At 43.7% G+C, this 27,858-nt stretch overlaps 2 protein-coding genes across 5 annotated transcripts in view; both read left to right on the top strand.

The window, feature by feature from the left end:
* The window catches only part of LOC306819020 (aryl hydrocarbon receptor-like), a 41,310-nt gene extending 28,313 nt beyond the window's left edge, over positions 1-12,997 (top strand). Inside the window, exons 4-12 of the mRNA XM_079336776.1 lie at positions 3,988-4,160; positions 4,242-4,331; positions 6,077-6,203; positions 6,292-6,431; positions 6,557-6,759; positions 6,856-6,965; positions 7,045-7,186; positions 7,305-9,063; positions 9,172-12,997. Coding sequence (XP_079192902.1) covers positions 3,988-4,160; positions 4,242-4,331; positions 6,077-6,203; positions 6,292-6,431; positions 6,557-6,759; positions 6,856-6,965; positions 7,045-7,186; positions 7,305-9,063; positions 9,172-9,252 — 2,825 coding nt within the window. The 3' untranslated portion in view covers positions 9,253-12,997. The remainder of the gene's footprint in view (positions 1-3,987; positions 4,161-4,241; positions 4,332-6,076; positions 6,204-6,291; positions 6,432-6,556; positions 6,760-6,855; positions 6,966-7,044; positions 7,187-7,304; positions 9,064-9,171) is intronic.
* Positions 12,998-13,727: 730 nt separating this feature from the next.
* ahr1b (aryl hydrocarbon receptor 1b) overlaps positions 13,728-27,858 on the top strand; it is a 28,316-nt gene continuing 14,185 nt past the window's right edge. For 2 of the 4 annotated variants that reach the window (XR_013778467.1, XM_079336782.1), the window contains exons 1-9: positions 13,728-13,832; positions 14,094-14,285; positions 14,855-15,057; positions 19,936-20,054; positions 22,347-22,436; positions 23,482-23,608; positions 24,222-24,358; positions 26,033-26,238; positions 26,330-26,439. Coding sequence is in view for 3 of the 4 variants with exons in the window: in XM_079336782.1 (XP_079192908.1) it covers positions 14,236-14,285; positions 14,855-15,057; positions 19,936-20,054; positions 22,347-22,436; positions 23,482-23,608; positions 24,222-24,358; positions 26,033-26,238; positions 26,330-26,439 (1,042 nt within the window). In the remaining variant the exon portion in view is untranslated. Of the gene's footprint in view, positions 13,858-14,093; positions 14,286-14,854; positions 15,058-19,935; positions 20,055-22,346; positions 22,437-23,481; positions 23,609-24,221; positions 24,359-26,032; positions 26,239-26,329; positions 26,440-27,858 lie in introns of all 4 variants that reach the window. The other 2 variants (XM_079336784.1, XM_079336783.1) reach the window with 2 other exon arrangements.

The raw sequence follows: 27,858 nt of genomic DNA, 5'->3' as shown, positions 1-27,858 counted from the left end.
CTTTGTTTTGAACTTCAGTTGGTTAAAACGAGACATTTGATGACGTTGAAATAAGCGGATCTCGAGCTAAAGTTTTCTATTCCTACGTTAATGCAGCAGTTCTGCGGTCGAGTCCTTTCAGCTCCTTTACAGCCCCGTAAAGTTACCGTTAAACCATCTGAGCAACATGCATGTTCAACATACAAACATACCACACCAGCAGCTTTGTTGGAGCTTTTTCTGATTAGTGTGAAGAGCTTTAAGAAGCTGGGAAGTGTTTAAAAAGTGCTGGAGGAGGTGAAGGGGGGTTCTGGTGGTTTCTCCTTTTTTTACGAGGGTTGTGGAGGTTTGGTAGGAGTCAGCTGTTCCTCGTTAAACTCAGCGTTTAAGGGGTAAAAGGGTGAATGAAGTGGGTTTCTAACCACGTCAGAAACAGAATGGGGAGTTCCCCAGGGCACCTACGTGGGTCCTCTCATGTTTGATTTTTTCTTATTTATTGATAGTCTCTCCTTCATTCGTCTGCTTTTATCCTCTTGTTCCGTTCCTTTTTTTTTTTTTAACAATCCCCCTTGTTAAATTCCTGCTCTGTCATTTTCCCTCGCTTCTTATTTATCACTTTCTTACTTTATCTATTTATACCTCACATTCTTCCATTTCTTCCTCCTCGTTTAATCTATCGCCCGTCTCACCCAGTTCTTCCTGGTACGAAAATAGCTCATTGTTGCTGCACTGAGACGCTGAACCACGAAACCAGATCGCCTCCAGCTATGTGTGTAAGAGTCCTGAACATGCCCGTACAGACCCCCCTACACACACACACACACACACACACACACACACACACACACACACACACACACACACACACACACACACACACACACACACAAAAACCACACAGCTTGAAACTCAAGACAAAGACGCACACTCTTGAAAAATTCTTGAGTTTTACGTCTTTTCTTAATATATGTTAACAACCCAGACACACCACAAAATCTTTGTGTTATCTTCATTGACAGCTGTTCCACGTTTGCACTTTGAATTTAGTCGTTTAAAATGTGCAAAAGTTTCTAATTTAGAGATACAAGTTTCATCTTGTTAAGTTTCAGTTTGAGCTGCAGAGCGTGAACACTGTTTTTGTTTTCGGTTGGATGTTCTTGTGTGTGAAAGATTATTTTTGTAGGCTGATTCTTTGTAAGCGTCGTTTCATTCCTCCACTGTGAGGAAATGTTTGTGCGAGGTCGGGTTACAGAGAAGATGTCAAAGCAGGTGTCAGGAGTTTGAGACTCTGCAGGTTTTTGTTTCCAACACGCCGAGTGCTTTCACTGCCAAACACAACACGAGAGGAGGAGCTAACCCGAGAATTCACAGGCCGAGTTTTGTATTAAGAAACCCAAATAAACACCATAATGGATGGACTCAGTTTAAGACACCTTGGATGTTTTCACCATGCATTCATCTGGACATGGATAAACAATTAAAGAAAGTCTTTTTCTACATGACTCACAATCAGGAAAGAAGAGATGGAGAGGTTCAGTGGAGGAACATCATGCCCGTTTATTAAACTCCTGCACATACCTACGTTTTCTCGTACTTCTATCATCCTGCTTGTTGATTCGGCCCCCGGTGGAGTCAGACGGTTCAGCACGAGCTCCGGGTTCACGTCAGGTTTGGAGGATACGCTCATGTTGTGTGGAGGATGGTGTTAGAGCGCTCTCATAAAGACGGGGATTGTTCGCTTTAAATAAGATCAGTGTCTGAAAAGCTTCTTCGTATCCGCGCAGAGTTAAAACACTTTCAAAGTGAACTTGTGACCAAAAAGCATCTCGTTTCAGATTTTTCTCTTTTTTTTTAAATTCAATTCAAAAATCTTTATTTGTCTCCGGGGCACGTTAAACTTTTGGTACTTGTGAAGCAACAAAAACATGTTGACACTGTGTGAATGTCTGAAGAAAGGCTCTGACCTTTGACCTCTGCACTTGCAGATTGGTTCTACTCCTCAAAATATCTAATAGGTGAGACATCTCCACACAGTGCTTTTCACATTGTTCATGTCTAAAGTTTATTCAGAGAAGTGGAGGACTCAACGTTTGACAAGCTCTCCAGATTGCTGTGGTTATTCTGCAGAGCCTCTTTCGTCTGCTTGCACCCCACATGCATGGCATCTTTCCTTTCAGCCATCGTTCTGTCTTTTAATGTTTGAAAGCAAAGCTGCAGGGACAAGAAATGTGACGCACACACGACAAATCAATCCTTTCAGTTCCTCAGAATGAATAGAAGAGCAGAAATATGTCAAAGATAGAACTTCAGTATGTTTGATGTCATTCAAAGTCTCGTGATGAACACGAACACTTCATGAGGTTCAGGACACGCCGCTCGTCTCTGCATGATGTACTAAAAAGTTTATCTTTTAAAGTGTGACAGGAGAATAAACCTCAAAGTCAAATCCAGGAGTCAAACATCCTTTTTTTCAAAATAAAATTCACTCCATGGATATTTTAAATCAACAGAATAAAAGCAAAACATTTTGTTCAGAAGACTTTAAATATGTCTGAAGTGTCCCAGAGCAGATCTTGATCCTGTCACATATAATCAATCTATAAAATGCTCTCTATAACTTCTCTGTGGAGTTATAACTTATAATCAGAAGCTCATGTTACTCTGAAAATCTAAATTACACATGAAATGTAGTTTTATGATCGTTCTGTTGGAGGAGTCGTCGAATGTTTCCATCAAACGTTTCTGCAAGCGTTATTAGAAAACCAGCTCAATCCAGATCGATGCGAGTCTCCCCGCCAGCGTCTGAGGCCTCGCCGAACCACTTCACATGATCATGCTCTTCCAAGATGGCCGCCTCCCCCGCTGAGCGTTCAGTCCACGGGGAGAGCCGTCCAGGCCAACGGGTAATTTTGTGGCTTTGCCTCTTCTTCTCGTCTGGGCCCGAGTTTTTACTCTCCTTTTTTCACAAGAGCTGTGTGTGTGTGTGTGTGTGTGTGTGTGTGTGTGTGTGTGCGTGTGCGTCTGTGTGTGTCTGTGTGTGTGTGTGTGTGTGTGTGTGTGTGTATATGGGCCAGGCGACCCTCTGAAGCACTGAGTTTCAAACCCAGATCTTGAACAGGTCTAAAGCTGTGCCAGTGTGCAGAAAGTGAAGATCTGCCGCTGATGAAAACATCCATAAAAAAATCAGTCAAGCTCATATTGACACATTTGAATGTCTTTTTCAGACCAAACTTAGTCTCATGTTGAAAAACAAGAGAAGGGAAACTTTGAACTTCTCATCTTTGAAGAGCGAGAAGTGAAAATGTTTGACGTGAGGCCTTTTTTGCGTCCTTCACCAGTCCGTCCATCGTCATTTCTAAACTGGTTTCCTGGTTTCAGAATCCACCTGCTTCCTCTGAGAGAGGATATTTAAAGTTATCGGAGTCTGTTTTTTTTTTCTGGCTTGGATAAGAAACGAGCTGATAATCGGCAGAAGAGGAAGAAGGAGGACGGGTTGAGAGTGACGAGTGTTGAAAGACGTCAGGAAACATCAGGCCGCTCCACCCTGATAAAAACACACATGTTGTCTTCCTCTTTCTGTTTTTCTCACTTCATGAATTCTCATTTCAACCAGAAACTGAAGGATTCTGTAAACACAGTCAGATGTTTGCACGTAGCCGAGACCTGACCTCCAATATGGCCCCCATGGGTGACACGTTGCAAACTCTGCACAGAGATTTTGAACGCTGGGTGGAGAAAAGTAAAAGTAGTTTGAGTTTCACATCCTGTCCTGCGTTTTTTTCTTCTTCGGTGATTCTCAGAAAAGTTTGTGTCCTCCTTAAAAGGTCAAAGAGACGAAACAACTTTGATAAAGTGAAAAAAACAACAACAAAAAAGCTCATCTGGTGAATTATCCACTTTTTATGATTTCAGGCTCTGTTTCTTCTTCTGTGGATAAAAAAATAATTGTATTTCTTCTTCTGTGCATAAAAAGAAGCCTGACAGATTTTCTTCTTTGCGCTCCTCCAGCCACGATGAAGAAAGGTCAGAACAGCTTGAGCTGGAGCAGCGAGCAGAGTTTGATGTTTGGAGGAAACGTCCAGAAGACGCTGCCTTCATCATCCACGACCTCCACCAACGTCTCCTCACAGGTGACCTCCATGGACGGAGTCAGCTTCTCCGAGGGAGAGCTGCTGCTTCAGGTAACGCCTCACACAGCCGAGTCTGACTGCAGATTGAAAACTCCAGGCGTGACGCTGAGAATAAAGTTTATCTGTGTGTAGGCGCTGAACGGCTTCGTGTTGGTGGTGACGGCTGAAGGTTACATCTTCTACACGTCTCCAACCATCCATGACTTCCTCGGCTTCCACCAGGTGAATCCTGATGATCCCACAGTGACACTTCTCCACCATGTCCTGCAGAAACACTCAAACCTTTACTTCACCTGAAAGTCCCACGTTTTATGGACAACTTAACACAATTCAGAGTGATTCAACAGCTGGATCAAGCACACACACACACACACACACACACACACACACATGGGTCAGAGGGTGAACCACATGTGAGTCATGTGACTGTGTGCGTGTGTTCATGAGAACTTAACCGCTTTGTTGTCTGTGAACTCTTGACTCGTAAACACATCCGTTTGAACCGAGGTCAGAGATGTCTGCAGCAGTCGGGGGGAGAAAATAAAACGTAGCCTCGGGACAGTGCACGCGATAAACAACACACACACACACACACACACACACACACACACACACACACACACACACACACTCAGCTTTTCCACAGCACCATCTGAAGTCAGGATGCTAATCAAGGCAGGAAACGTTTGGTTCTGGGAGCTGATGGAGCTGAAATCCACCAGCTGCTTTGGCTATTTAACACCACTGAACTCGCTTTATTCACAGAGCAGATAGAAGAACAGAAACTACAGAAAGTGAGCGGATTGGACGTAAAACAGAAAGACATTTGAAGGTGCAGAGAAGTTGACTTTCTGCAAACGAAAGCTTAGTGTTCACCCTCCGACGCTCTTAATTCCTGACTTTAGGGTGTCTTTGAACTCCTCAAGGCCCTGCGAGCAGCTTGTGCTCATTTTTCAGCGTCGTCCACAAAGGAGGGTTTTGTGTGAGGTTTGTTTGCTGACGGTTGAGGTGTGGTTCACTCAGCACCTCTGTTCCTGAGCACAACAGCGTCTCTGTGTTTCCAGCACCGACTCGGTGCCATTCATCCACCCGGAGCATTGTTCACCACCTGTGTGTGTGTGTGTGTGTGTGTGTGTGTGTGTGTGTGCATTGCATCATCTCTCTTAAACACAGCTCGCCAGAACAAACAGTGGAGGAGCTGCAGCGTGCTAAAAGAATCTGAGGACTTCTTTTTTTCTTACTCTTCTCCTTTTTGCCTTCTCTCCTCCCTCTTCGTCTGATATTCACCTCCTCCTCCTCCTCCTCCTCTTCTTCACATTTTCCACCTGTGCCTCCTTTTTCTTTTCATTTTCTTCTCCTCCTGTTCTTTCTTGTTTTTCATCCCTCTGCCTTCTCCTTCTTTTTACATCCTCCTCCTCCTCCTTCTGTTCTCTTCTTCGTCGTCTTTCTTTAAGATTTAATAATGAGGTCTAGAGGATTTAAAGAAGGAGACGAAGTCCATGAGTGAGGTGAATCCGACACTTAGGTTTCTGTGCAGCAGAGGAACATGTAAGCAGTCTCATTTAGCGACTCTGAACGTTTACACTTGTGCTGCCAACACGCCGCCGCAGGCAGAGCTGACTCCGCGCACGCTGACTGGAGTTCAGCCAGAAACGCTGACGGGACACAATGAGTCAATGGTTCGGAAAGATGCTCGGATAATGCATGATTAAATATGAATAACCTTCAAAGAGTGCTGTGTTTACTCATTACTTTCATGTATTTCATGTACATTTATCCTCCTTATTTGACCTTTTACGAGTTTGATATGAAAGATGTTAAACAGCTGTTTTTTTAATAATTAAAACTTTTTTTTCATCATCCAAGTAGAAGAAATGACTCCATGGGAAAAGTCAGAGTTGTATGATAGATTAAACATTTTGATAATCATTGAATTGTCTCATGATGATTTGTGCGTCTGTGTTCAGTCGGACGTGGTCCATCAGAGCGTGTTCGAGTTGATCCACACAGACGACCGAGCGCTGTTCAGACGCCAGCTTCACTTCGCTCTCGACCCGAACCAGAGCCACAGGAACGGAGGAGACGAAAGTCCAGGTCAGTCAAAACAAACAAACAAACGCACAAACTCTGACAATCACCTGTGATATCTCTGGATTGATTCTGAAAACGCCTTCTCCCTCAGGCGAGCAGAGCTCTGCAGAGGTCACCAGCAATGTGATCGCGTACGACCCTCAGTCCATCCCGCCTGAAAACTCGTCCTTCCTGGAGAGAAACTTCTGCTGCCGTTTCCGTTGCCTGCTCGACAACTCGTCTGGCTTCCTGGTAAAACACGATGTTGAAGAGGATGAAAAAACAAAAAAAAACTTCTTACTTTTTAGGCTAAATGAAGTTTATAAAACCTTCCTGTGATTTGAGTTCATTTCTAATAACCATCCGTGTGTCTCCAGGCCCTGAACTTCCGAGGGCGTCTGAAGTTCCTCCACGGTCAGAACCGCGTCTCTGACGATGGGACGCTGATTCCCCCGCAGCTCGCTCTGTTTTCCATCGCCAAGCCAATGCAGGCGCCGTCCATCCTGGAGATCCGCTCCAAGACGCTCCTCTTCCAGAGCAAACACAAGCTGGACTTCACGCCCATGGGCATCGACACCAGGTACACACACACACACACACACACACACACACAGCAGAACATGTTTTTGGTGTTGCTGTTTTGTGACCTTCTGTTGTTGTTGTTTGTGCCCTGCAGAGGGAAGGTGGTCCTGGGTTACAATGAGGTGGAGCTCTGTATGAAAGGCTCAGGATACAACTTCATCCACGCTGCAGACATGATGTACTGTGCAGACAACCACATCAGGAGTAAGTCTGAAGGAAGTCAAACACACTGAAGCATTTTAAAGATGAGCGTAAGAGACTGATTGTTTGACTCTGTGTCCAGTGATGAAAACAGGAGAGAGCGGCTTCACCGTCTTCAGGCTGCTGGCGAAAAACAGGACGTGGGTTTGGGTTCAGGCCAACGCCAGGCTCATTTTTAAAGGAGGGAAACCAGACTTCATCATCGCCCGGCAGAAAGCGCTTACGTGAGTTGTTTAAAGTCTTTCAGCGACACGTTTGGTTAATTTGAATGCAGAAGTGCAGAAGCTGATCCTCTGCTTGTTTGACTGCTTCTGAAACGAGCCGTTCTTGTTTTGGTCACAGAAATGAAGAAGGTGAAGAGCAACTGCATCAGCGTCGACTGTCGCTGCCGTTCAGCTTCGCCACTGGAGAGGGGATCCTTTACGATGTTGCTCCCGCTGTTGAGGTGCCCGACCCGTGCTCCGCCCCCAAACAGAGGAAGTTAGACAACTACAACGTAAGCCCCAACTCAATGCTGGGCTGCATGCTGAATCAGGACCAGTCGATTTACTGTGAAGAAAACAACGCCAACACGCTTATCGCCCTCAACGACGTCGCCTTCAAGGACACGCACGCCACCGTCAGCGTCCCCGGAGACATCTGGCTGGACACCACACCCACCCCAGGGATGGGGAGTTTGGTGAAGTCTGAGGGCACGGTGAAGGACATGATGGTCTCCCTGCAGCAGATCCTGGAGGAAAACGATCTTGCCGAAGTTCTGGATGTGGAGCCGGATGAGCTGAAGAGCTGGGAGAGCACGCTGCTGAAGATGAGCAACAGCAGCTGCGAGCTGGACGAGGACCTCAACGACATCCTGAACCACGACATCCTGTCCTATGTGGAGGAACAGCTGCAGAGGGAGGGCGGCCTCAAGCTGCCCGATCATTTCGACGACTTCCCCCCCTGCCTGTCCACGATGGACCTCCAGAACCTTAATCCTGAGCAGAGCGGGGAGCAGAACTTCAGCTGGAACCCGGAGCAGACAAATCCGATCCTTCCAAACGGAGGAAAGATGTTACCCGGGCAAACAACTGCAGTTATCGGAATGACAAAATTCTCCTACATGGCTCTTCCTCAGCAGACCTCTTCTGGTTTTAATGGTCCCACTCTGCAGCAGATCGCCTCCCAGCAAACCCTCCCCACTCCTGCTGCTCTTCAGCTGAGCTCTGCGGGAAATGTCGGCGCTCCTATGTCCTTTAGTGCCTCCAAAGTGGATCCTTGTGGTCAAACACAGAACAAGCTGAGGACCCTACAAGTCACCGCTAACGAAAACAACTTTGAAGGATTCACACTCAGACAAACCAATCACATTCAGTCCAACCAAATGGCTCCACCAATCCAGAATGACCTTCAGATGAGGGCGCCAAACCTACAAATTGGCCTCCAGGACCAAAGTGCAGAACGACCCGTCTTCAACTTTCGGGGGAACCAGTGGAACTCTGTCAACACAAACCCAGAGGGTAACTTTGTTGAAACGTTCGGCCAAAATATTTCAAGCCAGCCGTCGTTTCCTGCCGCCATGTCTAACCACCTTCAGGGCCACTTCGCTCTTCAAAACGGCGAGAGTCAGAGACAGCCCTGGCCGCTGGAGAAGCAGCAGCTGATCTCCGGCGGGCATCAACAGATGGCCGCCAGCCTCAATCAAATGCCTGGGTTTCAGAGAACTCCTCTTCCAGGCCAGAACGCCGTCAACGGCGGGACCATGTTCAGGACTACAGAGACTTCAAATGTACCTTTTCCTGTCCAGCAGAGCGTGCAGCAGCCCCCTCTGGCGCCCACCAGCAGCTGTCGCTTCAGAAATGTCGCCCAGTCGCTTCCTGTCAACGGAGTCCATCTCAATCAGGTGTCGTCCTGCCAGAGACTGAACCCCTCTAACACCCAGATCCCTTCCAAACCGTCGTGCCTTTATCAGAGTCTGCCCGGAGCCGGAGGCGTGCCAGGGATGACGGCCATGCCGAGCCCGGAGGAGGCGGCGCTCACCTGCGAAATGACCAGCGGCCTGGACCCAGACGGCCTGCTCGGGCAACAGCAGCCGTATTTAAACTTCAGTGAACAGACACGGGTAACCAAAATCACAACAACTTCTGATTCTCACCGTTTGTCCTGATTTCCTCTTCACATCACGATTCTTCTTTTTCAGCTCTAACCTGTCGTCTCTCCTTTCCCACAGATCAACAGCCATCCAGTCAACGGAGGCTTCCCCTTCTCCTCGCTGCCCAACGGGAACGCATACTACTCAGAGAACAAATAAAAAATGGCCGCTTTGACTTCCTGACGGCAGAGGATCCCGAATCAGACTGAAAGAGCAGTTTTATAAGAAAAGAAAAAAAAAGACTCCTGTCTCTAAAAAGAAACGAGCGGAGCAGACTGAAGAGCTGAAACTTGCCGAGAAGGACGAGGAATAGAAACTTGTTTTTGATTTACATTCAGGAGCAGCGATGAAAGCCGAAAGAGTGGAAGTGTTTGAGTTCAGGACAGAGAAAGTTTGGATTCCTTCTTCGGAGCTCGATGCATTGTACCAAAACAAGGAAGTAAAGATCGAGGACAACCTGAAAGGAATCGATGTCGGGATTAGTAAGTCTCCAAACGATGAGTCATTGGTCTGAAGGTGGGAATATAAAGCAAAATAGAAAGAGTTTGGTAGTTCAACTAAACTCCTGGGAAACCTCGTTCTTCACACTTCTTTTCTTGTAGAACCAACTAAACTTCCTGCAAAGCCAAAATCCTTCAAATCTTCTTAAAGTTACACTGAATTAAATCAACATCCTAGAAACTGTTAAAGCCATCAGAGTTTCCTGAAAGTTCATTTTTTGAGTCACATCATGGTTGTTGTAAATCGACTCATTACTGCCCCCCGGTGGCTGAGACAATTTACACCCTCTGCAGCCACAGAAGACGAGACGAGCGTCTCTTTTTAATGTTTGATGTTTCACAATCATCCTAGAAACACTCAGAAACAAACCCCAACATGTAGCAGTGATGTGAAAACGATGCTTTGAATAATCAACCTGCCCTGGTGAACGGATCCACCCAATCAGAGGCTGGAATACCTCTCCATCCTCATCTGTTAAATACATATGTGAGGAGTCCAGTCTCTTAAAATATGATGCACTTAACTTTACAAGGCTCCTTTACTAACATGTATGTGGCGAAGGCGCCTCTTGGTTTTTGGCTTAATCCTTTACTTTTGGTTTTATAAGAAAAGGATGACGAGGATGAGGACTGAGTGCAGTTTGGTCAGGTGACTCCAAATAAAAAGAAACGAGGCTGTTCAGCGAGAAACATTTAAAAATGATTTCCACCTGTAAGTCGAGTTTGAAAGAGGAAAGAACGAAGGCGCTCCTGTGAATCCTCTGCTGTCTCCGACGCACAAACACGCCGCCTTAACGATCTGCTTTCTATCCGAACGCTCAGAAGGATGAATGATATCTTCTTTCCTCGTTTTAGTTTTGCCGTTTGTGTCCTTTTGAAAGTTACATTTTAAGTTCATTTCAGCTCTTTTATTGTCCCAGGGAGGGAGCTCCGCTTCGCCGTCAGGGTGTCACGACATAACGCACAACAACGTCACCACTTCAACATGACTAATAGACAGATTTCACTGTTTAAACACACCATGCTGCTTCTTAGTGCCTCCTTTATATCATCTAAAAGCATTCAGCTGTTGAGCCAGTTTCTTCTTCTCTTCAATATTTCTGTTGTTTTCCTGTTGTAGGGAAGAACAAAATCCAGACGGTGCCTTAAACTGACTCTTTGAGACTTTAAAGGGACAGTCTGCTCAAAGTTGAGTCATTTGTTCTAGAAAGATTCGTATTTTGATGGAAACCAAAGTAGAATTTGCCCTCACATGAACTCCCCCACGCCAATCATTAAGATATTTTTGCACTATTTTGTTTGCCAAAGCATTGTAAAAAGAAGTATTCACAAACCCCGAAGCGCTTCCTTAAAGACAAATATTCCTTAAAACGTGTCTAAAACTTACATTTGCACAAAGCAAGTCCTAACAGACCTCATGGTCTGTATTTTATACGAACTGGATCATAAACTCCATTTTAAGGACTATCTGAATCGAGCTCGACATAAAAAAAGACACATTTTTGATGTTTTTTTTGTAATTCTTTTAGCAAGTCACCGCCTTAAAAGAGGTTTTTTAAAAGATAAATCATGACTTATAATCACTTGGTTCTTCATCAGTAAGCCACTGACTGTACGAGTGGACTGGTTCTTCATATTTTCCACAACAGATGTCCGTCCTCTTCCTCTTTTCTGTTCATATCTTTGTGGTTAATTTATCGACGCTCTCGCTCGGACGGGTGTATCCATGATCGTCTGGCAGCGAAACACAGAAGTAAAACAGTTAAAGGCAGCTATTGAATATTTTAAATGAGGAAAAAAATGGAAAACACTTCACATGTTAAAAAAAAAACACAAGGGGCGGAAACTTTTAAGTGCCTTTTAAATGAACCTCTTTATGATTGTAAAAAAACAACACACACACATTGAGCACTTAGATGGAGAGGAAACGGCGAATAGAAAGGTTGACATGTGAGTCATTTCATCCCGTACTGAGCCATAAATCTGACTTCTGTCCGTACAAGTTGAATCAGCACTTTTTGTACTTTACTCTCCGAGAAAAAGCAGCTCATTTTAGAGGCTGCGAAACATAAATAGTGACAGCAAACTTGACCTAAATACCAAAAACACCAGTCAGTAACAAACTGTGATGCTTTAAATTACAGGATACCAAAGGGACAAGTTGGAGAACAGATCTTCATATTTTTTTGTGATCTCAAGAACTATTTTCAGCAGGAAAAAGACCAGAATGATTGTCGTCGTGGTTGAAACGAAAGTGTAAAAAATGTAACCAGAATGATGCTGCATTCACGTCATGTGGGAGTCACCATAAAAAATCAGTTTCTAGCTTGTAAAACAACTTTGGACAGAATTCTTCATTCATAACTTGGTCCTCTTTAATGCCTCAAAAATTTCTTTCAGTCGTTTTTGAGTAAAAAACATGTCTCAAACATGTACCTCACTAAATGTATCATTTATGAGATTATTTAAAATACAAACCAACTTTCATTTTCTCCGTGAAACCCTTTGTGGGAGGAGAAACGTACATTTGACCTCATTTTCCCTGAAAGCGAGGAAGTTGTGTGAATATAACAAACACCACATGATGTGAATGCTGCATCAGCAACAAACAAGCCTTTCTTTGACAGGTGTTGAAAGGTATTCTGGGAAGTGTAGTTCAGCACCCCGTTACGTTTCTGTTTTTTTATTTCTTTGGTTCAGTTTTCATACGTTTCCGTTCGTGGAACTCGTCTGAATATTCGAGGCGATTGAGCCATAGTCATTCTGAAAAGACTGAACTGATGGATGACTAGCTTAGAGTTCATTTTTTCAACTTGGCGGGGCTTTTTAATGCTCTCCAACAAAAACAAACAAGTGTGCCTTGACAGCAGATTCACCAAAAGTCATAAATCAGACCAAAAAAAAAAACACAGATGGAAGATGGCCATTATGTAGACTCAGCACAACATGATGCGCTTAGTTTCTCCTCTTAAAAATATTCACAGTGCTTTCATCAAAAATATAATAAAAATATAAATATATGTTATTACTTGCCTCTAAAAGAAAACAATAGTGTTTGTACTTATTATACTTTCATTTGCAAACCCCTGGAAGCCAAGGCTCCAAATTGCAGTATCTTTGTGTACCTGTATATAAATATATAATTCTTTTCTTCTTTTTTTCGTATATTGCGTATTTTATTGTCATATTGCCTTAACCTTACTCACACCTATCATTTTTTGTACATTTTCTGCACAGCATATGCAAAACATATAACCTTTTTTGTTTTTTGTATCTCTTAATCTTATCACATTTTGTGGATTTGCAGTCAACATTTTGCCTTAAACAGTGTATGAGTGTTTGAGTCTATCCTTTAATGCTGACCATATTAAAGGTGATCTGATCACACAATCCTCTGCACGAGAGACATGTTGTATTTTATTATTTTGACCTAAGAATGTCCAGAAAATATATGGGAAATAATTCCTTTGTTGGTTTGTCTCACTCTCAACATTTTGTGGAATGAAACTGAAAATACTCTGCAATCTTATACCTATTTATATGTTCAAATGGATTTGGAAAACATGTTGTGCTTTAAAATGTGATAACAGGCAGTGTCCACTAGACGGCAGTGTCGCTCCTTTATTGGGGGTTTAGGGCTTTAAATCATTTGCGCTTATATCAAAATTCTTGTATGACAATTTGCTCCCAGTTAAGCCTTAAAAAGATTCTACTGAAGGACTAAACTGGGCCAAAAAGGGTTAAATATTTCCTTATTTTTGTCGTTAACCTGTTTATTCAAATGGTCCCAAAGCAGGTTTTAAGATATTAAGCAGACAAGCTAAACTAAAAAACATAGTAAATATATTATGTACATTAATAATGAATAATAATAATGTATTCTTAATTCAGTTTTTTTAATTACTTTATTTAAACACTAAAATGTGCAAATGCATGACCTCGATTAAAACACTACATATTGACACACGAAATTCTAGATTAATGTATAGAAATAAAATAAGTAAATCAATTAAAAAAACTGCAAACATATGTTGGTAAATTATTTAAAAAAATATATATATATATTTAACGTCGATCGTTTTTTTTTTTCGTCTACGTCACATTAGCTCCCTGCGCGCGCACGACGTCAAATCAGTGCCCGGGAAGCGCGCGCGTCGGTGGTAGAGCGGTCCAGCCGGAGGAGGAGGACAGAGACGAGGAGGAGAGATTTAACTTTTTAACGGTTCATTTTAAACTGAAGTACGTGAAATTTCTTCCCCACGATGTGAGTTTTAACCGACTGTTGTTTTTTTCTTGCGGTTTTGTGCTCCGTGGACGGGATAACCGGAGAAGAAGAGCCGCTACTCTCGTAAATATCGTCGTGATATAGCTGGACCGTTAACTCACACGGAGACGTTTATGTAGTTGTTGCTATGGCGACCTGGAATAACCGTTTCTAACCAGATAGAGTAAATAGCGCAGTGTAGTTAATATAAAAAGAAACTGTGTTCCGTATATCAGAAATCACATGCTGCTGATCCCGGGAGAAGAAGGAGTACTGCTACTGGTTCCCATCGGACAGAGAGAGCTTCTACTGGTTTCCAGGGTCCGGACTCCGAGCTGGTCCAAGTTTATGGATTTCCTTCACATCCACAGTGAATAGATGAACAACATGTATGCGGGACGAAAGAGAAGAAAACCAGCGCAGAAGGGGTAAATTATAGAGGATTATACTTTCATTAATTATTATAGGGAGTTAAAATGTTTTCTCATCAGTACTTTAGTCATTTGAATCCAAAAATGTTTTTTCTTTCTGATTGTAATACCATAACGGTGTTAGTATTTTGGCTCAAACACATTAGCAATGTTTATATAAATACAAATAAATCTGATGATAAGTGACATAATATTGGTCAGTCAGTGCAAAGTCAATCGGTAAGCTTTCATTTATCCACCCAAGAAAAAAGACATCACACTAATCAGGCAGGAAATGATTAGCTTTCATGTAATATTAAAAGGTTTTATTCTTATTTTTTCATGCAAATTGGCCAGGTTTTGTTCACGACTGCAAAAAAAGCAGGATGTTCATCAGTAGTCGTCCCTACATTTAGGGTTAGTTACCATTGTGTTGTAATGTGTTCTTAAAGACACTGTGACACGTTTTATTTGTATAGTACCAGCCTTTTTTTAATATAAAAAGTAATGTGTAATCCATGCTAGCCACCTTTACCAGATGTTACTCATTGTGACACTCCATTAAAGCTCATTATATATCACTAAAGTTCCTCAACATTCAGGCTTAAACCTGCCCCAGCCGAAGGAACCAAGTCCAACCCGTCCAAACGGCACCGGGACCGTCTAAACTCGGAGCTGGACCGGCTCGCCAGCTTGCTGCCCTTCCCTGATGATGTCATCTCCAGCCTGGACAAACTGTCCATCCTGAGGCTCAGCGTCAGCTTCCTTCGCACCAAGAGCTTCTTCTCAGGTATGAAACACATCACCCACATGACATAGAAAACACAACCAGAGGCAGGTGAGATCTGTGAAGCTTTGATTAAGAAAACAGAAAAAAAACACATAAAATCTCTGTTAGAATAACCTGCAGTTAAAGGAAGATGACGCAACATTTTTTTAAAAATGAGACAGGCAGAGGGAGAAAGTAAAGCTTGTAAATGTTGACATGTGGTCTAAAAACAGCTGCTTGTCTCTTTTTCTTCCCTTCCTCAGTCCTTCCTGCTGAATTTCTGAAATAGCCTTTTCACACCTCACACAGAACCTGAGGACACAGCAGCAGAAAACAGACAGTGGTGGAAGGTTTCAAGTAAAAAGAAAGGAGGTCAGAGGGACTTTTCTCAAGGCCAAAACGGAGTGTGAGACTGTGAAATATATCAGGTGTGAAAATGAATTTGAAAGCCAGATACAGGTCTGTAAAAATGAGGCTAACACAGGTAGACAGCATTGTGTCAGAGGTCTCGTTTTCCTCAGCTGAATGCTAAAAACGATCTTTTATTGGCTTGAAAATAAACTCACAGTCGTTGCAGTCTCTGGGGATAAAGAGTGGGGTTTGTACAGGTTCAGCATGAAGGCTGAGGGTGGGGGTTTAGGTGAGGTTTGGAAGGGGATTTTCAGGTCGTGAATGTTGTGTCTGGACTGTCTGTGATTTAGGCTCTGTTTAAGAAGTGCTAAAGTGCAGAGGATTGGCTTTGTCAAGGAGTTAGCAGGCTTAGGGGCATAGCAGATGGATTTGGGGATGAAGATGTGTGTGTATGTGAGTTTGGCAGACTTGAATGGGTTCCCAGACTTGCTATTGAAGAAAGCAGATTTGAAATCTGTCCAACAACAGCAAACAGCCTCACTTCATGTTTGGAATCTCTGAGTCCTGTGTGTGTACGTTTAATCGAAAACAGGAGGCTTAAAACCACATTTGAATGGATTCATTAACAGCTCAAACTACTCACAGGACACAAGGTTGGTTTACCTCCTCCTCAGTGCGACTAGGATTACGTCAGAGTAGCACTTGATTATTGAGCTAATAAACCAAAACCAGATAATTCCTGCAAAAATCAAACAACATGGTTAGCAGTTCCGATACAACAGCACACTTAATAAAAGTCATATAGGTGCATTATTCAGGGATTTCTTCTTTTCAATCTCCAAAAAATACTTTGGCAACGTTTCTTCATCAAATATAGTGAAATAGTCAGTAAATAATTAGCATTCACTGGTCCATTTAAGAGTCAAACTGCAGACTGTCAAAGCCTGAAACTGTCCAACACTTTAGCCTTTGAATAAAGGCACATCAGACGTCTGTGTCACTGACTAACTCTGCAGAAACAGGCCAACAGACCCTTCCCTACCACAGCGCATGAACCATGTTGGACCCCCTCTCCTCCTAATGTCTTAATACAACCTAAACGTTTTGTAGGTCAGCTCCTCTTGCCTGTGGCCATGAGTCGACCCCTGTCCCAAAGCCTCAGCCACGCAGTAATGTATGTCTGAAGAGACTGCTGCTTTGCAGCGAGGAGGTGGGAGGAGATGAAAGCCTCAGAGAATAAAAACACGGCGGGATAATCCACTCACGACCGCTTTACAGACCGTTTGAAGAAAGATGGGGGGGAGACAAGAGCCCACTTTTCAACTTTTGACTCCAACAACCATCATGCATTTAACCTGCATCTGCCCTTTGCAGGGACATCATTTCTGACTCAGAGGCTGAGAGCTGGTGGGAGAATTAGCTAAGGTTTAGGTGAGGCTACACACAGACTGTTCTACTTTTAGTCTGATGCAAACTACTGTCAGAGGATCTTTGAGTTTCTCACATAAAATAAGATAAGCAATAAAGTCTGTCAGACTTTGTTCCATCTCATGAAGTGCAGGAGAAGAGAATGCCAAACTTGTTTCTGCAGCTCAAACATCTACTCTCCTGTGACGCAGCAGACTGACGTGAATCAGAAAGTCCGTCCACTTTAATGACACTTCAAGTTTTTCATTGTGTTGACATCTTGCTTTTAAAAGAATCTGTGATGGGGGGTCGCCGGTGGCGCAGCTGCAGTGCGCGCGACCCCATGTATTGAGGCTTAGTCCTCGCGCGCGGGCGGCCCGGGTTCGCGTCCGGCCTGTGGCCATTTCCCGCATGTCTCTCCCCACTCTCTCTCCCCCTTTCCGACTCTATCCACTGTCCTCCCTCTACAATAAAGGCAAAAAAGGCCAAAAATAAATCTTTAAAAAAAAAAAAAAAAAAAAAAAGAATCTGTGATGGTCCAGTTTGATGTGTAATGGCACAGTATTCAAACTGGTGTGTTTCCAGTGTGTGTGTTCATCCACATCTGTCTCCAAGTGAGGCCATCTGCCCCTTGCTCCGAGCCGATTAGTGCTTACTTATGTAATACGACAGCATTGTGTTTTATTTCTGCCTCTGTCACGTGGTCATTCCTCTTCAAGCTCGAGCTAAACATTCAGAATCATCTTGTGTATTAAAACAATATTTTAAGAAACTTAAGTTGAAGATATGTTGACACAAATAATACAATAAATCATTGAAGGTTCTTCATGAATATTTGAAACAAACACGTTGTGGTTTGCAGCTTGTTGTTGTGAATGTTTTCTTTTGGGAGATTCTCTCCCCTCTTCAGCCCCGCTGCTGCTGCTGCGCCCCCTTCAACCTTCTGAAGATGTCAACCTTGTGTGGTGGAGGTGGTGGGGGTCGTGGTGGTCTGTTGGGGGTCGTGGTGGTCTTGGTGGAGGTGTTGGGGGTCGTGGTGGTCTTGGTGGAGGTGGTGGTGCTTGGGGTGGGGGATGAGATGCTGGATTAGACGAGTCATTGTTTTTGTGTCCTCGTCCCTGCAGCGCGCTCCAGAGACTTTAATCCGCTTGCTGCGGTTTGTCTTTACATTTTATGACTATATCCACAGAGTGTTGTCATGGAAACAAATAATTTCTACATTTGTTAGGTTCTGACTATCACGCAAGCATAAGTAAACGCTGTTGAGTGAAATACACACGTTTGCAGAATAAAGTCAAATCCTCCTGGCCTCGTGGTTTTACCTAAAAGATCCACTTCCTGTGGATGTATATAGCTGCCTTCATGTTTATGTGCGGATATTTGTGAAGTGGCTCGGAGGCCTGAAGAGCGTTTGTTGTGATGTTTTTATCGGCTGTTGGTGTCCTCGTCGCCCTCCGTCGTGCCAACAGATTTCTCCTCCCCTCCTCCTCCTCCTCCTCCTGGTCGCCTCGGGCTGTTTTTTCTTGCCAGCGGCTTCTGTTCATGACGTCAGGGCGCAAAATACCCCTCCACCCAACCGAGCATTTAATTATTGATAGTCGACATGCTTTTCCTGCACCCTCTCTCGGCCTCTGAGCCTCCACCACACTGAGCTGTGTGGCCAACAGTGGCGCTTGGTAAGGATTCACTTTTATATGAGGAGGTGTTTATTTAGTCGAGATGAAAAACAACATGACAGTCACTGCAAATGGGTTACAACTGATTCTGTCTTACTGCATTAAAATCACAGATTATTTGAATTTATTTATTTATTTTTTATTTTATTTTGTTTATTTGAGCAGTTGTAATTCTGCTCAAAAGGAGTGGGCCGAAGCAGAAGCTCTCTTCTAACACACTTTAAGGCTGAGGTGACACACATGATATCTGCAATATGTAGACAAGAAGTCTTTTAAAGAGAAAGTAGACAGGAATCTCAGGGCAGCTTATTTTCTGAAAACACGTAGTAGTAAAAAGTATTGAGGTATGAAACAGTTTGTAGGACGTAAAAGGGAGGCTTTAACAGCCAGCTTTCGGCACAGTCCCCACTGTGTCATTAGTGAAACTGGAAATCCAGATGAATAGTTCAACTTTGACTTGTCCCTGGATCCATGTCATGGATTGTGTTTTCTTTCTGTCCCTTGTCATTAACTGTGAGGCTGGTGCACACAAAGACTCCATTAATGAGAATAAAGAGAGATACCGTGGAGCTTTATTGATCCCTGTGTGGAAAGTGGGTCGCAATCAGAAGGAGCTGTTTGTGTCGGCCAACCTTCTGCTGTCTGCATTGTCTGCAACACTCGGAGACTTCCTCTTCCATTAACGTCTGTGCTGCTGCTTCAGAAGAGCTCTTTGTTTCCTTCAGACCACTCAATCAAGCTTCACGAAGCGGTCAAAGGCACAGAGCCGGCCGCCATGTTTTTCTCTCCTGATCTGAGGTCACAGAGAAACCCCTCTGGGATGTTTTGTCTCCCTGAGTGTGCGGGACATTTTTCAGTTAAAATAACGTTCAATAAACTTTGTTCAAGATCGATTTGATCAATTTGTTTGAAGGCTAATCGAGTGAAACAGAAATCCTGATTACTGTCTGTCACACTCTGTTAATATTGATTCTGCTTTCCTCCTCTTCTCGCCTCCTTTTAAAGTGTTACTCCCTCTATCTTCAGGCCTGAAATGCACTCACTGCCTCTGCAGAGGTGTTTATCCCTCAAGTGTCACCTTCTCTCAGTCTGTGATTCACACCAGTTGAAGTCGTAATCTTCACCCTGTTATGACCATCGATACAACAACCTCTTGTTTGACACAACAATCAATTTAACTGGTCAAAAGTTGCAGGTTCCAACCTCAAAAATGTATGATAAGCAAACATCAGCAGATAAAGCTAGCCTTCTAAAATATGAGGAGCAGATACGTCTCCAAATGTCTAACTCTTAATCCTGATGAAGAGTCCGGTGAAGAAGTGAGAACGATAACTTGAGCTGTAGATCCAACAACAGTTTCAACATGTCTGCAAATTGCTGATTATGTTTGTCAAAGAGTCCCAAATAGAGCAGTAATGTTGTTTTGTATAAAAGTCCCTGTCACTCACTGTTCCTCTCCCTGCAGTGGCTCTGAAGAACCAGCTGTCCAACGGCATCAACAAGAGCAGCCACGATCACAGCCATGACAGACCAACGTCCGGCTCTGTGGACGCTCACGTGCCTGAGGGGGAGCTGCTGCTGCAGGTTGGTGAACTGCGAGCCACAGTGTTTACTGCTGCTTCGCTCTTCTGTTATCTGTTACACTGTGAATATGGCTGCTTCTCTAGAAAAGAATATGACATGTCTTATGACAGGGGAAACAACCTCCTGAATGACATCAGGTCGGCCTCCAGGTGGTTCCACCACCATTATGCCAGTCGCCCTTCGGTGTTGTCCATGTAATGTTCAGCTTGTGGTCAATGTTCATTTGTTATCAGTTGCACTGCCCCGATTTCAAGAAGATAAAGATATTTTTACGTCGCTCAAAACATTTCAGTAGAAACGTGCCGAGGACGTGGGCGTTGTCATCATCCCTGAAACTATTCCCCTTTGACGTTGGAGCTGTGAGTAAGCATGGACACACTGCTTTGTGTGACCTTAATGATTACTGGTACATGCATTGATCCCAGAGGAGTAAATAGGCCACTGCAGCAAAGAATCAAGGATGTGTCCGCTCAGCGTGGACGGCAGCAGCTTCCTCTCTTCAGCTGCTCTCTTCCATTACAGACATCGGACCATGAATTATACAGAGCCGGTGAATACATCTATTATTGAAGGGAGGGGGTTTGGATGAAGGGTGTGTGTGTGTGTGTGTGTGTGTGTGTGTGTGTGTTGGGGCAAAATTGAGTAAAAGCATAGAAAATATTCTTGGACATTTCACAGCACCTCTCTAAACAAATTCCTTGTCTTCGTATCGTACATAAAAAACCTGCTCAATAAACTAGTGTGTGTGTGTGTGTGTGTGTGTGTAGGGGCTTCATTAAAGAGGACAGTCTAGTCAGTTTTTGACTGAGTGGTCCGCCTGCTCTGGCTTTAGACAACACAACCTCTGCTCAGAGGAAACAGATGATCTGAGTCAAAGGATTTTATTCTCTCAGTCACAGAGACACAGAGAGGTTTCCTGTGTTTCCTCACACTGTTTGCCATCATTGGGCTGTCATCTGACAGAGACAGCACACACACACTCTCTCTCTCTGTCTCAGGAGAGAGAGAGGGAGGGGTGTGTTTTCTGCAGACATATGAACACAACAGTAAATATTTATACACAGTGCCTGTATGTTGCTCCACTGTGTACAGTGTGTGTGTGTGTGTGTGTGTGTGTGTGTGTTAAAAAATGCTAGGCGTGGTCACAGACTTCAGGCTGCAGCTTTTGCTATATAAGTTTTAAGTCTAATTGCTAATATAAGTTTTAAGTCTAATTGCTAATGCTAACTGCACAGGTTTAACATATAATTATGTTTACTCTTAGTCACATAGGGGCTGCTAAATCTTGTTTGGGGGATTATTGTATACAGAGGGGGGGGGAGGACAGCGGGTGTGTATTGTAACTAATGTCTTGTGTCCTGCCTGTCTGTATACTGCTACTGGATGCCTTGAATTTCCCTCGGGATCAATAAAGTATCTATCTATCTATCTATCTATCTATCTATCTATCTTTGGGGATTTTGTAAACCTTTATTCTTAGTTTGTAAGAGCATGTTTGATTGGGTAAATGAGGTCAGGGTTAGAGCAGGCTTCAAACCAACAGCCGACTTGATGTCATGGCGGCTATGTCGTCTTATTCACACCGAGCACAAATAGTGATCCAGAAACATGTAATCAACCAACCATGGCCACATTAGAGACAGTTTAGAGGTCAGAATGAGGGGTGTATTAGTGCTCGTCAGTTCAGATGAAGTTTGTGTTTCTATGAAGCTCATCTTCATCATGGAGGTGTGGGTGGCTGCCGCTGTGGCTCTCTGCAGTGTCGGGACACAGTGTCATCACCTCCTCGCAGAGCCCCCAGGCTCCAGGAGGAGCCATGATGGAAGTGTTAGTCATCCAGTAGTGACCTCCTTCTCCTCCCTCGTCTTTTCCTCTCCATGACTTCCCTTTGAACCAACGTCCACTTCTGCCTCTACTTCTCTTTTTATACCCCAAGGGAAATGTTTCATCCCGTTCATTTGTCCTTCTTTGTCTTTCATACCCTCTCATCCTTTCTTCCATCAAGTTCTTTCTTTCTCATGTTGGAGTCTTACATCTCTCTGGAATAAGATTCTGATAATTTCTTCTGAAAAGTTTAACATTTTTTTGGAGGAAACAGATGATCGTAGAAATTTGGATTTCTGCAGGTTCAAATGGTTCAAATCTGTAGTGCATGTGTTGAACATTACAATGTATTTTCCTGTTTTCCTTTTAGACTATCTTGGTAACTTCTGGCACTGATCTGACACGTTTTTTAGGCGATGAACCAAACACTGAGAAACATTAAACACACTTTGTGTCTCTTCTGTGCAGGCCCTGAACGGCTTTGTCCTGGTGGTGACAGCCGAGGGAGTCGTCTTCTTCTGCTCTCACACCATCCAGGATTACCTCGGCTTTCATCAGGTAGCCTTTCTGAAAATTTCAAGTGTTAAACACGAAGAATGAGCTCGCAGCTTTCAGTCCATGTGCCTCTGCTGAGGTGGAGTTCACAAACACGATCAGGAAGTTAGCGTTTGATCCAGGCTCTAATGTCGACTGTGATGATCAGACATGTACACACAAACATCCCGTCGAAATGACAGACACACATCTTCATACTCACACTCTCCAGGCTCGCTGGGGGTGCAAACATCCCCCCTCAACCCTGATTTCCCCGTCCACCTGATGCTCGTCACAGTTCATTTAACAAACACATTCAAATCTGTGCTGGAGCTGCTGTCATCGCTCATGAAAACACATCACAGAAAGAAAAAAAAACCTCGGGTGTCAACAGCTTTCAAGACACCTACAAAACACAACTCAACTGAAGAAGAGGTGTTGAAAGAAAACATACATGTTAAGAGACATGGATGATGTTTTCTGTTGTTTTTCTTCACTGCTGACACCAGCCATGATTCATAGAAGAGTGAGAACCGGACACCTGCTTGTCCTTATCTAATGCAGAGCTAAATAACTTGTGTCTATCCGTACTCTACTGCTTCTAGTCATCGCCACCTTAGCCTAGCTTAGCACAACCATTCACCTTAACGTTAACTGCTGCATCAATCCCTTTACCTCTGAATTCAACGACATCTTGCAAAAAAGCATTTCATACAACACTTCCAGCTGTCAACATTCCTCTCTGCTGACCTGAGTCTGACCCGTTCAGGGAGGCCGGTTCCACGCTGGTCCTCTGCCAGGTCATGCTGGGTCTGGACCACAGATATCAGGGTCACAGCAGGTCTTTGGCTCCGTTTCAACTATTTGATCAAATGATCAGCGACACTTGATTACTTTTGGCTTTACTTCAAGGCAACCTAAATCAAACACACCCCTCAGGGTACCTGCTGATAGACCCGCGACCTAAACTAATGCAGTCTTCTGTTCAGTCTAGCATTTGTTTCTCTATCTCCACCTTGGTTTAGCATAATGTTTATTTATGAAGGATGATTCTCTGTTTTCCCGTCAGACTGATGTGATGCACCAGAGTGTGTTTGAGCTGATCCACACTGAAGACCAGCAGGAGTTCAGGAGCAACCTTCACTGGGCCCTCAACCCCCCTGCTGGCCTGGAACCATCTACGAATCCCTCAACAGGTCTGAAGACTGAACTTCAGCTCAGCTGTTTCTTAATACGATTCTTGTAAAAATCAACAAACAAAGCAACAACATATATTCTGTCATTTCTTGTTTGTGATGAACAAAAAAAAGCAGGGGAACTGTCTTCATTACACAAATACGTTGGCAACATATTTGTCAGTGTTAACAGCAGCTTTAGGTTAAAAATAGGACTGAGTTATCTGACAGCCTTGCTTTTTGTTGATACTCTCAAATGATAAAGAGGATGTTTTGTTGTTGTTATTATGATATTTCATGTTGACAGTATTCCCTCCTGAAGCTGACCTGAGGTCACAGAAGGAGCGATGAGAAGTGACCTTTAACTGAAGCCTCCTGAGATGTGCTCTAAATGTTACAGCAAACACACACACACACACGCTCGCTCAGACTGTACTAACAAACACACCCACTCATGTCATTTTGCATTAGGTAAGGGTCAGCGGTTATTGAGAGACACACAAACAACCTGACAAACACACACAAACAAGGTCAAGGTGACATACACTTGTCTTCTGAAGGCAGAGCTTTCACTCAAGCTTTTTATTTGTATGAATCAGGATGAAGTCCGATGAAATTATGTGTCTGTCCTCAGATGGTGAGTCCATGTCGACCTCTTCCTGCCTGGTGAGCTACAAGCCCGACCAGCTTCCACCTGAGAACTCGTCCTTCTTGGAGAGAGGCTTTGTCTGCCGCTTCCGTTGTCTGTTGGACAACTCCTCGGGCTTCTTGGTGAGACTGAAATGACAATTCAGCCAAACTTCAATTGTCCTCGTGAGGGTAGTTTGCAACCTCAGATACACGAGAAGAGAACATTACTGTTACACGCCTGCTTCCTTTTATCACACTTGACCAACAAATTATGATCGCCCACCCACTCACAACAAGCTGGTAGAATGAATCCAAAGGTGTCATGTTTTGTGGCTCATTGGTGCTGCTGACAGTATGGCGTGCCACCTCAGAGTCCCTCAGGGATCAGAAGCCACCATTTACTCCTGTAATCCGTCTTAAGAGAGCCTTAAGGGTCGTGGGGAAAAGGGCCTTAATCCTCCCACCACCCAGAGGAGTGGAGAGCCGAGGGGGAACTTGCTTAGTCAGAGTTGGTAGCTCTTTAGCAGCCACCGCTACATCCACTAAGACAATTAGCCACATAAGAAGGAAAAACATGCCGAGGATTGGTGGCAGCACAAAGCCCTGAAATCTGATGGGGAAAACTGGGGAAGGGTCTCCCTTGAGCAAGGCACCAACCAGTAACACATAACCCATGCTTATTTAATGGTATACTATTAATCAGACATAGTGCAGCTTTACACCTTCTTTTTGCAGATCTTCTAGGTTTTGTTCGATTGCTTTCGTCAGGAAGCCATTCTGTTTAATTTGACATCAGTCTGCTGCGAAGATCAACTCGAGGAAACTTTACTAATGCTTGTCAAAATGTAAAAATATAAACTCGAAGTTTGAACAAAACTCAATTAACGTGAAACACTGAACATCTATGAGAGGCATGAAGGGTTCTTCATCTTGCCTGAGGACTCTCCAGCAGGGCTTGTGGGGGGCTTCGAACCTGTCCTCCCTCCCAGTGCGTTTGCGTGAGCAGTAAGCCAGGTTTCTGCTCCTGTCTGCTGGTCACTATGGCTTTGTTTTAGTAATCCCTCCTGCTATTCAGGGCTAGATTCCTGACATCACGGCTGCAGGCTCTTAAACCCACCAAGGTCAATTAAGCAGAGCTAACAGATGAAGTGGGGGTCCTCACACGAGGTGAGAGAGGGGGTTAGAGGAGGACAGCAGACAGGGGAAAGTGTTTTCAGGTTTTACACGGTTGTAAAAAGCTCACTGTTGGAAACCGCTTGATGTTGATCCGAACGTCTCTCAAGTTTCCTCTTTGCTCGAAAAGCTTCAGAGCATCAGAGTCGGGGTCTGTTGTTTCCAAAGAAGACGTTTCACTGTCGACAGAGTGAAAAAAACGTCTTCATACAAAATCAGGAAGTTGTTTTCTTTAAGCAGTAGAACCTGTGTTGTTCTCCCCTCAGGTAGAGTTATTACAACACTTACATTTCAAACATATCGTTTAATATGTCAGGTACATTTTGGTCTTAGTATCTCGTGAATTCTCCAAAGGAGATTGTCTTCTGCGACTCTCCAGATAAATGAATGACCTGCTTGTAAATAGAGAGCAGCTGGAGGGTTTCCAGTAAGAGACATGAGTGGACCAGTCCGTTTACGCTCTACAGATGTGTGATTACTGTCTGCATTACTCAGCAGGGTAAATAAGACTAACGCTCACCGACAGGGAGAAACCAAACAGCTCTCACTTGTCTGCTGCTGAAGCTTCATGAATGAGTCTCAGAGGAAAAGGATTCACAGCTTTCTCTCCTCTGATATGATCTGTAAATGCTCTCCTCTCAGGCGCTGAACATCCAGGGGCGGCTGAAGTTCCTCCATGGTCAGAGCCGCGAGCAAAGCGACAGTGAACAGAGTTCCCCGCCACAGCTTGCCCTGTTCGCTATCGCAACACCCCTCCAGCCTCCAGCCATCCTGGAAATCAGGACCAGAAACATGATTTTCAGAACCAAACACAAGCTGGACTTTACTCCCATGGCCTGCGATGCAAAGTACAATTGTCAAGCTTTCACTTCAGTTTCATCAAGCACAAAGCATCTGTGGTAAAGTCTCATATTCTGGGTTCATCTCCTGCATTTTCAGGGGTAAAATTGTTCTGGGTTACACCGAGGCGGAGCTGAGAGTTCGTGGTTCAGGCTATCAGTTCATCCATGCTGCTGACATGCTGTACTGCGCTGAAAACCACGTCCGAAGTAAGTCCCAGCTGCTCCCAGTCTGATATTCATCACAGTTTATTTCACTTTCATTCAGCTTTTTGCTTGCCACTATTGTTGATAAAAATGTTTGATATGGATGCAATCTTATAATTACTTTAATACTTTCAAACGTTCCAAGCATTTTTAAAAAAACGACAGCGTGTGGTGAGAGAAGAGAGCGAGCTCTGTTTGACAACGACTCCTACTTTTTCATGTCGTGCTTTGGAATATCAACACAGTTTATTTCTTACTAACACTTACTGATAAATCACAGATTTAGATGTTTAAAGTTGAACACTTCATAGATGTTGAAACAACACTGTAGGCTTTCTCACAGAGTGAAACTATCTTTCTGATTTATTGGCTTAAAAAAAAAAATCAAACACACAAACAATGGTTCTGTGTGAGTCTGCGGCTGATGGAGGGAATCTCCGAGCGAGAGTCAAGTGCCCTACTTAGCTCTCGTACCGGATGACCCGGTTAGTCGTAACCATGGCGCCCTCAAAGCACTATTACCAGACACACACACACACACACAAACACACACATGAACACACAAAGACACATGCTGTATGTATGTAGTCATGCATACAGAAACAGAACTACATGCATATGTATTTGGAAACATACATGTTGATAACGCTCTGATGCACGCACAGATGGGAGGACGCACAGAATCTATATCAAATACATCTACAACATCATTTTACTAATAAACATTCAGAGCTGAACAAGAGTTTCAAACATATTAATGTGGCTTTAAGGCAGAAAGGTTTAACCCCATTTAAAGTGACTCCTTTTCTCTGCTTTAACTCGAACAAAGGCTTCATGATGGAGTGTTTGTGCCGCGGATATTTACTCCGATAATCCCTCAGATTACGAGGAAAGTAAACAAATGAGGCCATAGAAAAGCCTCTGCTTATTGTAGCTGTCTGTGTTGGAAGTGATCCAGCGTGATAACAGTTTTATGGAGAAGAAGTGAGCCAGGCTGTAACGTCACGTGACAGGTCAGTGAGTGTGTGAGCTTCTCTGTTTGGACGAGTTTGTCCACAGACATAAATATTGCAGTTTCTTTTAAAGGTCAGCATCTTGTAGATTTTACTGCTAAAAATATGCAGCCATGACTGTGAAATGCTCTGCGGCACTAGTTCTCCAACTCTTATAAATAGTCTTCTCTCTTTTTCAGCTGAAGACCTCCTGACCAGCTCAATGTGCTTTTGTGAAAATCAAAACGATAAAAAGATGTATAATCGAGGCTGCACCATCAGTGTCTGTACACTAAACTGCACAAATACTCAGGGAGCGTTACAGCTCTGAAGGGGAGCACAACGTCAACATGTTCTTTCTGATACTGACGCTATTTTGTTCGCTGTTTCAGTCTTTCTTGATTTTTGTCTCATCAATATTCAAACAACA

This window comes from Symphodus melops (assembly GCF_947650265.1).
Source record: "Symphodus melops genome assembly, chromosome: 23".
Taxonomy (NCBI): Eukaryota; Metazoa; Chordata; class Actinopteri; order Labriformes; family Labridae; genus Symphodus; species Symphodus melops.
The sequence above is the reverse complement of the archived record's forward strand: the minus strand, read 5'-3'. Positions and strand labels throughout refer to the sequence as shown.